The sequence below is a fragment of the Macrosteles quadrilineatus genome, unplaced genomic scaffold (assembly GCF_028750875.1).
Source record: "Macrosteles quadrilineatus isolate MER2022 unplaced genomic scaffold, UCM_ALF_1.0 Scaffold_8__2_contigs__length_117827958, whole genome shotgun sequence".
Taxonomy (NCBI): domain Eukaryota; kingdom Metazoa; phylum Arthropoda; class Insecta; order Hemiptera; family Cicadellidae; genus Macrosteles; species Macrosteles quadrilineatus.
This window is the reverse complement of record NW_026542601.1, coordinates 103,833,588-103,850,404: the sequence shown is the minus strand read 5'-3', so window position 1 is coordinate 103,850,404 and position 16,817 is coordinate 103,833,588. Positions and strand designations below refer to the sequence as shown.

Sequence of the window (16,817 nt, the reverse complement as noted above, 5' to 3'; positions counted from 1 at the left end):
GTTTTTCATTAACTAAACACACAAACTAGCTGGTTTTCCCCCACTCAGTTCACAATGTCAACCACTATGTACTATCAGACCTCTTGCTTTGATATCATTTTCCATGAAGGCAGACCTTGGCCCTTCTTCTTCAGGAATGTCTTGAGTCAAGACATCTAGGGCTTTATACTGTTCCAATACCAACAGCATTTGGCTTAGGATTACATGAGGAGTGTCTACTTCTTCCTTCTGATTCCCTTGAACCTTTGCCAATAGTCAATGCTTGAACAGTCAAAATGTCGAGTTGATGTGTTGTGAATTTTTTCTGTCCAATCAAATGCTTGAGCCTCTTTTCTCAAGTTAGTTGTTACATGAATTTCAAGGAATAACTTTAACGGTACAATAAAGAGTGTCTTTCTCCTAAAAAAAATAAGTTAAATGGTTAATGTTACCTGGCTTTTGTAAATTTAGTGATCCAGAGGCTACTCACCATCACAAAAATAGTTTAGGCGAATTACTGAACCAATAATCTGATCTAAAGATGTTCACCTCAATAACAACAATCAACAATTAATTAAAACCCTACTGTCCTAACCTTGTCAGTCCTAGCGCAGGCAATATGAGCACCATGAAGAGTAGGAAGATGAAGGTCTTGCGCATGATGGAGTGATTGCGTTGTGACCGAGTCCAGTGATTCAGCCACTCATCACTGTGAGACACAATCACCGGCAGAAGCGCTGCAACGGTCCACAGTAGCAGGGTGGGGAGGAACTCTGACACTACCGGACCCTAGTGATAACAGAACACACAACTAACACAACGATCGACCAATAAAATGTAGGTGCTAAAAATAGCCTAGGATGGAAAAACCTGTTCCGGTAACATTTTTTTTATTCTGAGCATAAAATATGTCACTATCAGACCCTTATATCAATAATATACAAAATTGCAGGGTACTTTCCTGTTAAAGGGGACATTCATTATTATCGATGATTTTCAATCGATATATCAATATTAACGAATTGAAACTTATCAGCTGACAACTACAATAAATAAATATTGTTTAGTATAAAGAAAAAATTTAAATGAAACTGTTCCAAACCAACCTTACAAAACTAACCAAACTTGCTGTAACATTTAAAAATTCCGTTTAATATCCCCCACATGCCCTTTCTGTAATCAAACGGAATTTTTAAAATGGTACAGCACGTTTGGTTGGTTATGTTAGGTTAGCTTAGAACAGTTTTAATCCATAATAGACTAGATTTTAGCCTGAACAAGATCAGTTGTCAATTTGTAATGGATCGTAAAGGGAAACAAAAATATCGATATATCGATTAAAAATCACCGATAATAATGAATATTCCCTTTAACAGGAAAGTACCAATTACAGCAGTACCTGGAATTTTGTGAATTTATCACATGTTAGTCAACAAAGATCACAAAAACATATACGCCTATAAATGAAAGATAAAGTCAATTGATTTTTGATAGTTTGATGCTGGAACCAGCTGTCCTTAACATTTTTGAAGATTAGGTTAGGAATTAAGATCAAACCTACACAACGTATATTACTCGATTTTACACCCATACTTCACTCATACAGTATTCAAATTTAAATTTGCAGCGTTATGTTCCTATCCTTCTTACAACTTAACTACATACAGAATATGGTAGTTCAAATCTATCTCACCATTTTCTCCACCTGGTTGAAGACCAAAGTGTCCATAACACTAACAATGATAGGGGGAGTTGTGAGGAAGAAGAAAACCACAGAAAGGAACCCATTGAGCAACCAAGCTTTTATCTGGAAGTTCTTCCGAGAAACAGACAGATTCTCCCTGCAAGAAAAATAAGTGATTAGAAAAAGTCCAAGCAGAAAACTGGAAATCAAATAAATATTTTGCGTAGCTACAACTAGGAGCAAATGAAAAACAATTAACTGTCAGCCAAGGATATTTCACTGTGTTAGAAATGACTTTGTGTTGTTGAACCGAATAAATGCTGTAGTCCTGCTGATCCAAACTAATAGGAAGCCGAAAATATTTGAAAATAGTAATTTGTGTATTAAGAACGGAAAGTATGTCATTGCCGCTCGAGAACTGTAGATAACCGCAAAAGCTTTAGCTGAGCAATAAACCTCAATAAACCTTTGAACAACATGATTAACTTACGGTCGATTGTCAATGTCCCTTCGTATTTTTTGCAATGTGTGTCCGTTCCGTGTATCGTGTTTTGTATATGTCTTAATTATTGAACTCTGTTATTAACGACCTTCGAATGAAGTGATTATTTGACACCTTGAGGTCTGAAGATGGTTCACTAATGAACCGAAACTAGTTGCCAAAATCAGCAACAACGGATTACTATATGCAGGTATTGTAAACCATTTTAAGTATAATTAACTTATTCAAACAAGACAACTAACGACCTCGAGTCAATGTTAAGGTACTCACAGATCGACCTTTTAGTTGCAATATAAAATGTCATCCAGGTTATGTTTGCTTTTTTGGGTTATGTTATTTGCTTACCAGATGTTAGTAATTTATAGAAAACCCAACAGTGAAATCAGCTGATTTAGCGAGCAAGAATGAATAAAGCGCAAATGAGCTATTTTGCATACTGTTTACAGGTGTGGCAATGTGATAATTTCTATGCAGTGGTAGGACAAGGAGATTTTTCAACATAACTGAAGAAACTGCAAGATAACTGATAAGAAACGGGGTAACAGGTATGATAAAAATACCACATTACTTGGTTCTTTTACTCTCCACAAAAAGGTCTAGTGACAATAAACAATATTAAGACCATTAAAAATAAATGCAAGGATTTTTAATGATAAATCAGGGTTGGTACTGATTTTGGAAAATGAAATTCCCTGACTTTTCCAGGTTTTCCAGACTGATATTATACTTTTTCCAGGTATTCCGTAAGACGATATCGAAAAGTCAGAATCAAGAATTATTAGAAAAAATGTAGGCCTAAATAGTGTAGATTTAATTGAAACCATCCAAAATATAGATACTAACTAAACTATTTAGCTTAAGCTTAACTACTAATAATATATTTCATGATATTGTTTACTTACGTGAATTGTAGTAGTAGGGTTTGAGATCAACTAGGATTAATCCAGATTTGAATTTACAATTATTAGTCTTTATTTGTAGAACAGAGTTTTTATAAATTTAATGTTGTTGTAATGTCTTGTCTATTTTGTTCAGACTTAACAATTGTAGTTTGAAAGTTTAACTGTAGGCGATTCATTAATAAGTTGTTATGTTTCATGTGCCCCTTTTCCATATTTATAGGCTTACTGTAGTTTATCGATAAATATAACACTAAAACTCTTTCAACATACACAAATTAAAATTAAACACTCTTTTTGCACACAATAGGCTACTGTAGTTTGTTAGTAAATATTTAGCACTAAAATTCTTTTAACACAAAATAAAATTAAACATTTTAAAATATTTAAGGATTTTGATAAATGATAGCCTACTTCCTGATATCAAAGAAAATAAATTGTTATTTAATTAACCAGTCATTTTGAAACCATATACAAGCACCTTGTCTTCATATCCAGTAATTTATCCAGCCAATGATTTCATTTCCTCGTCTAAAGCTTGAACTTTTAGATTTGCTTCAAGCAGCAACTTTTTTTTCTCTTCCTTCAACTCTTTAATTTTTTCAGCAGCTCTTTTCTTGGCTCGCTTTTGTGCTTCCAATTCTAAGTCTTCTTTTTTCTTCTTTTCAAGAGCTTCATGGTATTTTGATCTAGAAAATCGTGCAAAATGAATCATTTGTTTGGTAATAGTCACATTTTTTATCCCTCCTGCTCGCTGTATTCCCTCCCAAACAAATCGTTGAGATACAAGACTCTCTTGAGACAAGTTGTCTACTAAACACTCTTTATTTATTGAGAATCCCCTCTCAACTGCTGCATTTCCATGGGATAAAATAAATACCTTTGGCAAAAAATTTAAAAGGTTATCAAAAGATTCTACACAAAATTCAATCAGTTCTTTCCAAAAAGTGTCCAAGCGCTCATTTCTACTATACTCTTTAATTTTTTGTACAACCATTTGTTTACTACACAATAACTTAAAGTCCTTTTCTATTTTATCGGCTTTCAAACCAGACAACCACTTGTTTCTGACAAAGATTTCTAGGCATTTGGATAACCTTTTAGTTGCTATAACAGCATCTGATGCAAGCACAGCTGGGTCACAGAATGTTAAATATTTTGTCAACGTATAAGCCAAGGGCGATTTATTCATAAGATGGGAACATATTTTCTGAAGACATTTTAAACATTCAGTTCTAAAAAATAGAATTTCTTTTTGGCTGGGGGTTTCCTTCCTTATGGCTTCTCTGGTATCAAACCCAAGATCAATATGTTTGAAACTAATCAAGTTATCAGCCTTGTAAATATCAACTTTACTAGGATCCTTCCCTTCAATAAACTCCGGTTTGATAAACCTTGACATTAGATTGGACAGGATACAAGACAAATCAGTATAAATAAAAGGAGCCAAAGGCTTATTTGCCTGATACTGCCTTAAAAACGGCTCTAATTCTGAAGCCATCAGTTTAAAAAACGCTAATTTTGCCCTTAGCATATTATCCTCCAAGCAATTCTTCATAACTAAATAGCTAGCAGAAGAAGGTTCTTTCTTGTGTTCTGTGGCTTTTGATACGTAAACTTTTAGAGAAGTTATCAATTCTTCTGCCCTTTCAGCTACTTCTATATTTTCCAACCATCTTATAGGACAGAATTTCTTTGGAAATTTTGTGCAGCCTGTGAAAGAAATGAAGTCGGCTCTTCTCGATGGTACATTTTTGAAAACATTATAAATGGCCCTTAAAAATTCAATTATTTTCCAAGAAGTAGTTTTCATGCCTGTTTTAAATGCATTATGAAGTACATGAAGGCCACAAGTACCAAATTCTAACATTTCAGGATTTTCTACACCCTCGCCTTTTAAATGATCCTTTAGATCCTTCAAAAACTTTAAGTTAACATTCGGTCCATCCATAGAAATGTGCAATAGTTTTTTTAAGTCCAACTCTGACAACTTTTTGATAAAGGCGTTTAACAAGTCTTCAGATCGAGTGTGGCCTAGAAATGCAGATCCAAAATAACAGCTGGAAACTTCTTTTTTTTCTTTGCTCCAAAACTTTATGATGAAATCCATTTGATTTTGCTGACTTATTTTGTTAAAACTCTCATCAAAACAAACGGCAAAACAATCGTTTACATCAATATCTTTTAAAACTTGCTGTTGAAAATAAGGCCCTAGTCCATATGAAATGGTATAAGCCATTTTGTTTCTACCTAATTTTACACCTTTGGCAATATCACTGTCAGGAAAAATAGTGGGAAAAAGATCAGCACATTTGCCAGCAGCATTCATTGAGAGGTGTACATCAACCGTTAATAGGCACCAGAGAATTTCCGCTTTAGTTACATTATCTTTTATGATAAAACTACTTAAGCCACGGTTCTTTTTATCTTCATGGCCTACATAATTTAAGGTCTGCTTGTCAGGATCAGATATTTGTTGTATTGTGTCTGGCTTAAAATTTGGTAATGAAGGATCAATACTAATACTAGTACAAGTAGAAGTAGTAGAAGTACTTGGTTGAGGCGGAGTGATGGGGCAAGCAGGGTTTGAAGACAATGAAGGTTTATCTTTGTCACTATTTTTTTGTTGGAAAAATACACCAATACCGTACGATGATTTCTTGCTCTGGTCAGCCAGTATGTGTTTCTTGCTTTTCATGTGACTCACCACGGCTTGTTTCCCCATATTACTCAATGACACACTACGTTTACAATATTTGCAAAAAAAAGAAAAATTGTCTTTTTCGCATGGACTTAACCAGGAACTCAACTCCTCATCATTTAACCACTGACTGTTAAAACTTGTTTTTTTGGACTTTGACATCGACATTTTTTAATTAATCTGAAACAAAAATTAAGAAATGTATACAACTTAAACTGTGTAAGTTCTAATTCAAATGGGCCTGAAACTTGTTACTTATATAATCTAATACTTGTATAATCTGATATTCCGGCAAACTTGAGAACGGCTAGGCGAGCTTCAAAATCAAACCTATAACCAAATATATGCTTATCTCTGGTGAATAAAAGATTGTAATGGTTGGTTAGGTGGAAATTGAATTGAGTTTCCAGGTGCAAGTTGGGGTTTCTATCAATAAATCAGCCCTAAATCAAATGTACGGTACCGGTAACTATTTAAGTTAGACCTGATATAACCAACAATTTATAAATAATTAACAAGATTGAAGTAAGTTACCGGATAAATTATACTTAAAGACATGTAGGCCTACAACCAACCAGGTAGGCTATTAAAAATTTACTAAAACATGGTAGGCCTATAGCCAATTTGATAACTTAACCATGCACTATTGGGGTGATTGCCTATTTCACCCTAAAGATTCCGGTTGGAAATCACTGAATCACTAAAAACTTTGGTGATTTACTAAGGCTAGGCCTATTTCATAAATCACATATTTTGTATACAGTAGTGCAAAAATTTAATTTTTAATTTGGCTAAAATACGTATTATTTTGACCATTTCATGTAGAGTGCTTATGGTTGCATCATGGAGGTTAACGTTACCTACCTAAAACATTAGGCCTACCGTAACCATTTCAATTTACATTTGTCACCAAAGTCCAATTAAACAAAAGTTGAAGAGAAGGTAGGCCTACCCTTCAACAACAAAGTAAATAATGGGCTATAAGGCCAAATTATGTAATAAATAATATTTTATAATTTAAAAAATTTAATACAAATAAACCAAATTCTCAAATGTGGCTTCAGCCAATAGGTACTGTGTCGGTAAGTTAGGCCTGCAAAGAGTGATTGTCAAAGACGAATATTTATTGGTTCTATATAAATGATAATTTACAATAAGTAAGGCACAATTTCACACTTGTAATAGGTGTACTTAATAAATATCAATTTAATAAAACATTAAAGTAATCACTAGTCAAAAGTTTCTTACCTTATTAAAGATTTTTCTAGGTCTAGACTATGATGATGCAATATATGCGGCGTATGATGCAATACCAACGTGGTGAACGTAAAGAATTAAAGCTCCCACTTGTAACGATATCAACTCTACTGACGAATTTCAATGCAAAATAACTCAATGTCTCACTCATAAAACCAATAAGAAGAGAATTAAACATCTGAAATCTGGACATGTAAGAGTACCAACTAACTTAACCTCACACTTTAAGTTCTACTTGGCCTTGACTTGACTTTACTGGCAGATGGCAGATAGACGATACGGTGCTTCTGCTTCTGATACTACTGTCTTCTGAGGAGACAAAAAGTAGTACCAAACTAAACTATTAAATCTTTCAACTAACAGGATAAATATTTTTTTATAAACTCCAACAAGTGAATTTTTTTAGTTTATTAAAGGTTGAATCAGTATTGGTATGAATTCAATGAGGAATTGTATTCAGTATCATATTGAAATTGAAACGATGAATGTAGGCCTATCCTTCCGCGCATCGCGGTACTGGCAGTGTTTCCATACGTGGGATTATTATCCCGAAAACAGGATTTTTAGAATATGAGCGGGATTTAAAGGGGATGTGGGATAAAACAGGAGTTTTGGCTATGACGTCCGTTTTTATTTACTATGCTTTATTTTAGTGAAAAACTAACCCTAATCGAAAAAATTACCTTAAAAAATATAATAGCAATGTTAAAACAATTATTTAAAAACGATATGTCTAATTAAACACTCAGAATTTAACATCAAAAATCTTAAGGGATAAACCGGGATTTTTCATCATTCAAAAGAGGGATTAAATGGGATTTCTTAACCCAGTGACCGGGATTATATTCTTTTGGTCGGGTCGTGTAGAAACACTGGGAGCTCGGTGCATTCAATTAAAGCCAGTAATCAGAGGGTGATGATAGAATGTCTGTCGATGTTCGATGCTTTTTATATCGATGGTAGGTTCCCGATGTTTTTGTTACATCAATGTTTTCGTCGAACTTTGATGTTTTTGACCAAGTATTGAGACATAGATGCAAAATGTAGCATATCTGTAAAAAATGTAGTCTTTCAAGAGAAATTCCAGATTTTTTCCAAAATTCCCTGACTTTTCCCTGACTTTTCCAGACCAACAAAATTCCCTGACTTTTCCAGGTTTTCCAGGTTTTCCCTGACCGTACCAACCCTGTAAATTTTAATAATCTTTCGATAGTTATTTCTATGTCACATTATATTGTTGACCCAATTCACAATTTAAACATTTTGTTACCTAATGACGAATAAATTTCTGATTCTGATGCTTATACTGTCCAAACCACACTCTACAATTAAAAACCAAAGCCCTCCCGTACCAGCATATATCCCTAGGTGACGGCGCAAACTGCACTTTCCACCTGTGATGTTTCAGTCTCCGACTAACAGAGGACTCGGGTAGGTTGTTGAGGCAGGCGTAGCGACGTTGGTGGTCCGAGTAGATCTTCTTGGCCGCTGCTATAGACACTAGCGTAACAAACACAATGCCCAGCGGACGCTTCAGAGCTGTTGTCCGTTCCAGATCCACCTGCGCGAAAAAAGAGTTAGTGAAATAAATTGGTTACAATTACTTCAGTTTTTATGTAGCTACTATCTTTGATTACCTTTGATTTTTTGTTAAGCTTTTTGAGTTTCATTTTGTAGATCTAATGTTTAAAACATATCAGCGCTGTTGTTACTTACACAAAAACATTAAATAGTAGTAACAGGTGACAGTAGCAGAGATTGAATCAAGACATAATTTTTTTCCATTCCGAGAAGGCTACCCAGTCCCAAGAGTCCAATACGTTTTCGTTTTTTATTTCTAGATAGTTCGACCCAGGGTTTTATTAGAGGTGTTGGAAAAGATTTATGTAGGCCTATCAGAACGAAAGGCTACCAGAACCTCTACCGTCCCCCTTATTCCCTTTCCTCCTTTGAGGAATCTGATATAGAACAACAAAAAGCATTAGAACAATATTCAACACCTATTTTGTTTAGAAATATCTCTTAGAAAACATTAGAATCTAAAATCTAAACAAATGTTCCCTAAATAGAGAGGTTCAACTGTGCTTCCCCTCAAATCAATCCGAAGCCCATCATTTGTTACCTTTATTGTTTATAATTCTTTGAAAACATTTAATGTTTCCTAGATAGAGAGGTTCTACTGTGATTCCCCTTAAATCAAGCCCAAGTTAGACCTACCATGTTTTTGGGCTATACCTGAGCTATTTATGTGATTGTGATAAAAATGCACACAAAAGGTAATTAGTAGTTTTTCAACATAGACATTTACAACAAAAGTCTCACTACATTCCAATTTTAGACTAGCCAAACCCCTAGTAAACATTAGGCTACCTGAAATTTGTTGCACAATGAAAATATGCCTAGGCCTACTTATTTTTGTTTTGGGTTTTGACTCAATATTGTCTACCAATTCTGTTAAGGTAAATCAGGAATATATGAGGATAATTTAACTATTGTTTGTTCAAGGGGATTAAGGAATAGGACTGAACCTACCTGAGCCTGTAGTCTACTCTCTTCGTCCGTGTAGTAGTCTATAGCGTCCACCGTAGGACACCCGTACATGTCACAACATGAACATAAGTTTCCACACAGGTACGGCCTCATCTGCAGCCTAATGCCCGTGTCCTTCAAGTAGTTATCACAGTAGATTCTAGCTTGATATGCCGTCTCTCTAAAACAGCAGGATGGTATTGTTTAAGTTATTGTCTTATTTATTTTTTAGTTATACTGGTAGCTTTGATTATGCGTAACACAACCATACATATTTTAGTTTATTTTTACTTTTAAGAATAAGGATTTTCTAAGGGTTTACTGTTTAATTCCCAAAATTTACACTTACCTTGCTTTATCTAATCGACTAACTTTGGTGATATTGTAGGCTAACTGAATCCCTTGAACTTCAAACTCTGGGTAGGCTTCTCTGTAAAGTAAAAAAAAAAAAACATGATACTTTCATCAAACATAAGTAGACAAAATTTATTAGTTTAAAATATTTCAATAAAAAAAGACTTGGTTTAAATTGGCCTGTGTGTTAAGTTTATAACTTTATTCTTATGATATAATAAAGTTTAGCGGTCTACCAAAATTTCACTATGTCATTAACGTCAATAAGTTCAAAGAGGGTTAATTCAGGCGCCATTTATTAATATTAATACAAACCATAATTCATGGAAATGATATAGGTTCATCCGTACTTGAATCTTCCGATCCTAAACTACGGTGCCCAAATTTTAAAATCCTTAGTTTTGATCATAACATGTCTTTTGATTAACCATTTATTAGTTAGTTTGTGTTCTGGCATTTACAACTACTAACATATTGTAAACGTTTCACATATTCAAATCTAAATTTATGTTACATAACAACAGCATAGCAAAGTTATTATGAACATACATGAGAATTCAAACAATATTGTACTATTTTTGCAATTTGCAAGGTCAAAATTAAAGGCTCAAAATATGTACATATGCCAATCGTTCATTGTGATCTTAACTCTGTACAATCTTTACAAAAAAAAGTAAAGCAGTTTTCTGCTAAGAAACGGTTAGAAATTAAATTTTTTCTGGGAAGCCGAGTGGTTTTATCGCTCCCCTTTAAATCTGAAGCTTGCCGATTCATAAGTAAGATCGGTTTTGAACCTACATTGAACGATTTATTATTGATGCTACTTAACAAAAATTTGACGTTATGTAACAAAAACAGAGTTTGGTCCGTTCCCTAAAAAAGTTTCAAAAATGCCAATGACATGGAACAAAACACAAAATTAAAACTAAAGCATATTTGATACTCCCCCACTACATAGTGGATATTTAATGCTTTAATCTCACCTGAAGTGTCTGTGAAGATCGTCAGCGTCACAGGAGCGTCGCGGGATGTCTGAAATCATCAAAGTACGAGATACTGTGTCTCTGTCTTCCACCTTCAGGTTTACAGAGAATCTGCAAACAACGAACCATACTAAACAACAGTTTCCAACAAAATAACATATTTTCCAATATGGAATGTATTGTATTAGAAATCAGTCTTTTACAAGCACAAACTTCAAATTTACAAACAGGGTTATTGTTCGGTCAAATCTACGTTGTGGATCCAATTTGCCTTGCTCGGAAGAGGTAGGTTTTGAAATAGTTCAAAGGTGGTTAGAACTATGTGGAAGTATTACATTTTTTAAGTAATAATTAGGCCTATATAAAACTTATTTTGGAAAATTATTGTGATGAAAGTAATTCATTTTTAGAAATTCCAACCGAAATTAACATACCATAAATCCAAGTATGAACACTACTAATAATTCATCAGGGTACTAATTATTTCTGGTCAAGTGGTTAGAGCACAGAACTTCTGTCCAGGAAGCCTGGGAAAAAGACCTGCCAAACAGTAACAATTTTAACTGTGCGATATGAACCTGTTGGTTTCCAAACGACATTAAGCTGTAGGACCCAACCCGAAATATCTAGAAAACGTAAATACAATAATAGGTTTCTCTCAGATGAAGTTAATAATCTAGGATTGAGGAACTCACTCACTCACTTAAACAAAAACCTCTTTAGTCTTTATACCAATCACCAATGGATTTTATTTCAGTTATAAAGCCACGTATGTCTAGCCTGAAGTAATGTGAAAAACTATTCCAAACTAGAGCCTGGCGTCCTAGGAAAAATATATATATTTAAGAGATGAGCAATTGGATGAGATATCACTCTACACTAAACGAGGTCTCTGCGTATCAGATGTAACTAAATAGAAGTCAGGTTGACTTACGTTAAATCAGCTATTTTCCTACATTTTTCAATTCAGTTCAATTTATAATTCAATAAGTAGTTATAGGCTACTAGCGTTGACACTAAGTTACCAGTTTTATGATCACTTCAATGGTAGACATAAAGTTTATTGCTTTTATCATTGTAATAGAAATACATGATTTTACCTTCGCATTATGTAGATACCCAACGGGAGATATAGCAGGGACAGCGTGACATGCACCCATAGCCAGTTAGAGCTGAAATAACATTGCTATATGTAGGAGGAGTATTTTTTTAAACTAAAGGTAATTAATGTTTTCTTTTAATAACAACATGAAATACGTACTGTAATAACAATTTGTGCTTTGCTTTGTGTAAAGATTGATTAAACTCAATGTGGATTTTTTATCCTAGTCAATCAGTTGAGGATAATTTTATGTTAAGATTGTTAAGAAGATAATGTCGTTACAGCCATGAAATATATTTTTAGTACAAATAATCCATAACTTTAAAATGCATTGTCTTAATAACTACAGACAGTATTATCAGTTTGAGTTGATTAAAAACATTACCTTATACAAATGGAAACACTACAAACAAATGTGATAACGGCTTATCATTGTTATCAAATTGGCGTTGTGATTTTACCAGCTCTTACCAGCTCGCTGTACAATATGTCAAACACCTTGTTCACTAAACATCTATAGTTATTGAAATAAAGTTTAGTAATAAGTTAATGGCAAGGTGGACATAAATAATATTAAGTCTCAACATTTTTTATTTAGCCCCTGAACTAGATTTGAACAAACAACGGTGATTAATTTACCCACTATTTTTTTACAATCCTGTAGTTTCGGTAAAACCCTGAGCAGATCCCAAGGGATGTTGGTGCAGCAATATAATCAAAATTTTTGCTTTCTAATGATGGACTAAGGACAAAAAGGACACTCAAAGTAACTGTAAATAAATCCTTTTTAAATTTATTTTTTATTTGAAGGCTTAGTCAATAAATATAAATGAGTTCATTTACCCAGGCTCCAGATTGCTAACAGTAGTGTGTCCGAAAGACCGCTCTTCCGCTTGTAAATAGCCTTGAAAGTTGATAGGCAGAACTACAGACAGGGAAATAACACATATGATCGCCACCAGGACGATTATGTGCCGTTGGAAAGACAAGTATTGGACGGCATCATACCCACTCTTGGCAAGGATGTTTTCATCCCTGAGAAACACGCATTATCATCACAAAACTAAATTAATATAAATAAATCATTCAATACTAAATCGTTGAAAAAGTAGCGGAAACAAGACTAAACTTTGATGAGAAAGAAAGAATCATTACGTTTCGTAGACCAAATTGAATTATGACAATCTGGAATTTCTAGATAAACACATTTCTTTGACCAGAGCTTTAGGATCAATTTGCATGTAACTAATTTTTCAGTAAGCTTTAACATCATTTTGATAACTAAAGTGCTTGATTTGCAGTGGAACGGCGTACAATTCCGGCACCTCATTGTTCACAAATCGAGCACTGACTAAAGTAATTTGAAAAATACTTTCACAATAGTTTGAATCTAGTAGTTACATAATTGACAAAATAGTCCAACATTTAGGCCTATCAAAATATTTTAAGCACCACATACTGTACTTTCATAACATACAAATAGCAGCATTTTAAAGGTAATTTTCTCTTCATGGATTCAATTCAGCAACTTACTTGATCTTAAATATAGCAATTATCCAGGAACAAAAGCCCCGGTCAATGTGTACTGTTGAGTCAAGAGATGTGACAGAGTTCACCTCCGTGGCTCCGACTACGTCATCCAGCGTACCGTAGAACAGCTGGGTCCACCTGAGAACCAATCAGAACATGAGTAAACTCTACAGGAAGCTGAAAATATCAAGAGCCTGATTGTATTATTTTGATCTACTCTTTACCTCTGGGGCTATTATACAAAAACAGGTCTATTGTCACCACCGATTGTAGAACATACAGGCTACGGTACGGTAGTTTTGATAACCAATGGACAAAAAAGACGATAGTTATACGTACTTGGTTTAAACAGTAAAAATATATTTTTCTGTTTGAATCAGCTTTATGAAAGTATAATATTTTTATAATTTAAGGAACTTAAAAAAACCCCTGCCAAAGCCCCGCCGTTCAGAACTTTAAGCCTAAAGCATTAGCTATAAACACAAACTTCGGAAGGACAATAGTCAATGACTAAACAATGTTCCCACGACTTCACAATATTGTCCATTACTTGATAATATTATCATAGATAAAACATACTCCCTTAGTAGATTTCACATCCTTATGGAACAGCTGAGGACAATTTTATTGTTAGTTCTGTATGGTTTATGTAGAAGTCGTGTTTTGTTTACAATTTGTTTCCCGTTATTACAGTCATTTAAAACCTCCTTTAACCAAATAATACGATCTAATCATAAACAGTAACTTGTCCCCTAGTTATATAACCAAACAGTAAAGCACAAATCAATAAATTGACCCTAAAATAGTAGAAACAAAATTTCGTCGACACTAGCGCCCAGTGTCACCGTACATGAACTAGACACAAAAAACGTGCTTTTTAAAATTTACAATGGGATGAGAAGTCTACTTGTGTTGGTTAGTCTATGATGTTATCAAGACAATATGTCTATGACCTGACAATATGTCAATGACTTGCAAATATGTCTATGACTCGACAATATGTCAATGACTCAAAGTACCTAACCATGTCTTGTCAATATGCCCACGGTTTTTGTAAGATGGGTAGATGAACAGAATCCTAATTTTATCTAACAATATCGGTACATAATGAGTTTAAATCATAAATAATGTAATCTTTAACAGAGAAAATAGGTATCATATTTTCTAGACAATCTTTAGAGAAGCTATGACTATATTAAAATAAAAAAATCATACCTGCCACTAGGGTTGTTTTCAAGATAGTGGAGTACCCTCGTAATAGGGACAGTAAGGTGAGTAAGAGGGAGGGAGGAACGAGGTCTGGAGTTACTCAGGTTAGGGTCCAGGAGAGGTCGGATCTCTGGACCAGAGGGTGGCGGAGGACTGACAAGCAAACAGAGCATTTAGTAGCCTCAGGGTCAATGACTAAATAACCCCGCCACAGCAAACCTGCAGACTAAGCGAATTTCAACTTGTCTGATTACATTTTTACTAAAATATTTCCATAAATAAGACATATTTATTCCCAATTTAAATAATGATTGATTTAATGAGTGAGCGCTTAGGTTTGCTGCTACGGGGAAGGTAAAATGGGTTTTTTGACCATACGTCAATAGTATAGGATGAAATAAATTTGTAAAATTTTATCAATATATATCCATAAACAAGTAAACTACAACAGATTTCATTTTCTCCATAAGAATAACATGGGAAATTTTAATTACACTTTTTTTTAATTTTCTCCGTGACCGTTAGGCATACAACAGCGCTTCAATATACTAAAATTATTTATTTTTATAAGCTCTACAAAACGGTTTAGAAAGAAATTGAATTTTTTTTGTTTTTAGGGTCAAAAATGGGAAAACCCCATTTTTACCTTATAAAACCCCCCATAAACCCCCGTTCACATGGTCCGATTATGCTGGTTTGCGAACTCGTTTAAAAAAACGTAGGTTTACACGTTTGTACCAAATTTAACGGATGGTGTTTTTGGCCTCTAGGGACCTCAAAACAAAAAATTAAATCGGTCCCGGGTCCAAGTCTTACCATGAGTACTACGGTAATAGATTGTTCCCTATATGGGAAATTCGCTAAAAAGTCACTTAAGTTTTTGAAAAGTCATTAAAAACAAAAAAGTATTAGAAATGGTCTACAATGTCAAAGAGTACCAAAGAGTTGAAAATTCATTCCAGAGTTAAAATGAGGAGTCTTTTACTAAAACCAAATTAGATACAAATTAGATAAGTGCCAATTAGGAACTTTGTTCGAACCTCTTGAATTTGTAATTGTTATTTGATAAACGGGGGGTTTCTGATAATCCAACATACTTGCTTCCTTGTTTTCCCGATACCCCCCCATATAATTTAACGGTGGCCAATACATGGGTAGATCACATATTTTGAAAAGTAGCATGGCCTGAGTGTGAATTTAATGTAGGTACATATCTTTTGTGGACACCCTGTAATTTAAATTTAGCTACCTTTCTCAGATATTTTACTGTTTTTGTTGAGTAATGTTATGTTAGGTTGGATTGGAATGGGTTTTGTATTGTTTATTTTCATACGGGAAAAATGGTTCTTCAAAAAAGATCTACTTAAATTAGGGTATCAAAGTTATTTGATAACTAACTGAAAACTATCCATAGTCAAAATGTTTTCAACTTAACGGTAATATATTGGGGGATATTTAATCCATGGCAAGACAAAGATCTGTATACTGGGATCTTGCCAAAACTCTTTACCAAGGTCAAGTTTACCAATACATATTGACACACACACATTTGTGAACGGATTGCGTCGTTGACAAATATAAGGACTATCGCCAATGCTGTGGAACTCAAAAATGTTTGTGAACCAAAAAACTAAATCTTTATTCTTTTGGGCACATTGTGTGATTAATGGTTATTTAATAAAAAAAAGTTTAGGAACAGTTGAAACACTAAAAAGTACCAAAATAAAAAAAATATACCATCAAAAAGTGTTTATGATAGATTTTAAACCAAAGATTGATATGCATAGGCTACTCTGTTTTACTGTTCCAACAGAAGTAATACAAGCATCTATGTTTTATTACGACTACGACTACTACGAGACATAATCCAACAAGGTTATCAACGAGGGTTAGGTTCAATCGTACAATGATATCTAAAAGCTTACGTAGAAGATAAGCAAGCATGTGAATGACTGTAAAGTTTTAAGAGTTCAAAATCCTTTATTGTTTTTCAGATAAACCCTATTTTTATCTTACATAATGCCAGCGAGTATCAAAGAAATGTGACTAACTTGTGAACGTGCTATGAATCTGCTAGACTAGGGTCAT

The 16,817-nt window shown here is 34.0% G+C and overlaps 1 protein-coding gene across 3 annotated transcripts in view; it reads right to left on the bottom strand.

The window, feature by feature from the left end:
- LOC128999494 (CSC1-like protein 2) overlaps nt 1–16,817 on the bottom strand; it is a 36,609-nt gene that overhangs the window by 12,242 nt on the left and 7,550 nt on the right. For all 3 annotated transcript variants that reach the window (XM_054426054.1, XM_054426055.1, XM_054426056.1), the window contains 9 exons: nt 13,524–13,658; nt 12,834–13,025; nt 11,989–12,060; nt 10,889–10,999; nt 9,901–9,981; nt 9,555–9,732; nt 8,375–8,583; nt 1,673–1,820; nt 575–768 (listed from right to left, as the gene is read on the bottom strand). In XM_054426054.1, coding sequence (XP_054282029.1) covers nt 575–768; nt 1,673–1,820; nt 8,375–8,583; nt 9,555–9,732; nt 9,901–9,981; nt 10,889–10,999; nt 11,989–12,060; nt 12,834–13,025; nt 13,524–13,658 — 1,320 coding nt within the window. The remainder of the gene's footprint in view (nt 1–574; nt 769–1,672; nt 1,821–8,374; nt 8,584–9,554; nt 9,733–9,900; nt 9,982–10,888; nt 11,000–11,988; nt 12,061–12,833; nt 13,026–13,523; nt 13,659–16,817) is intronic.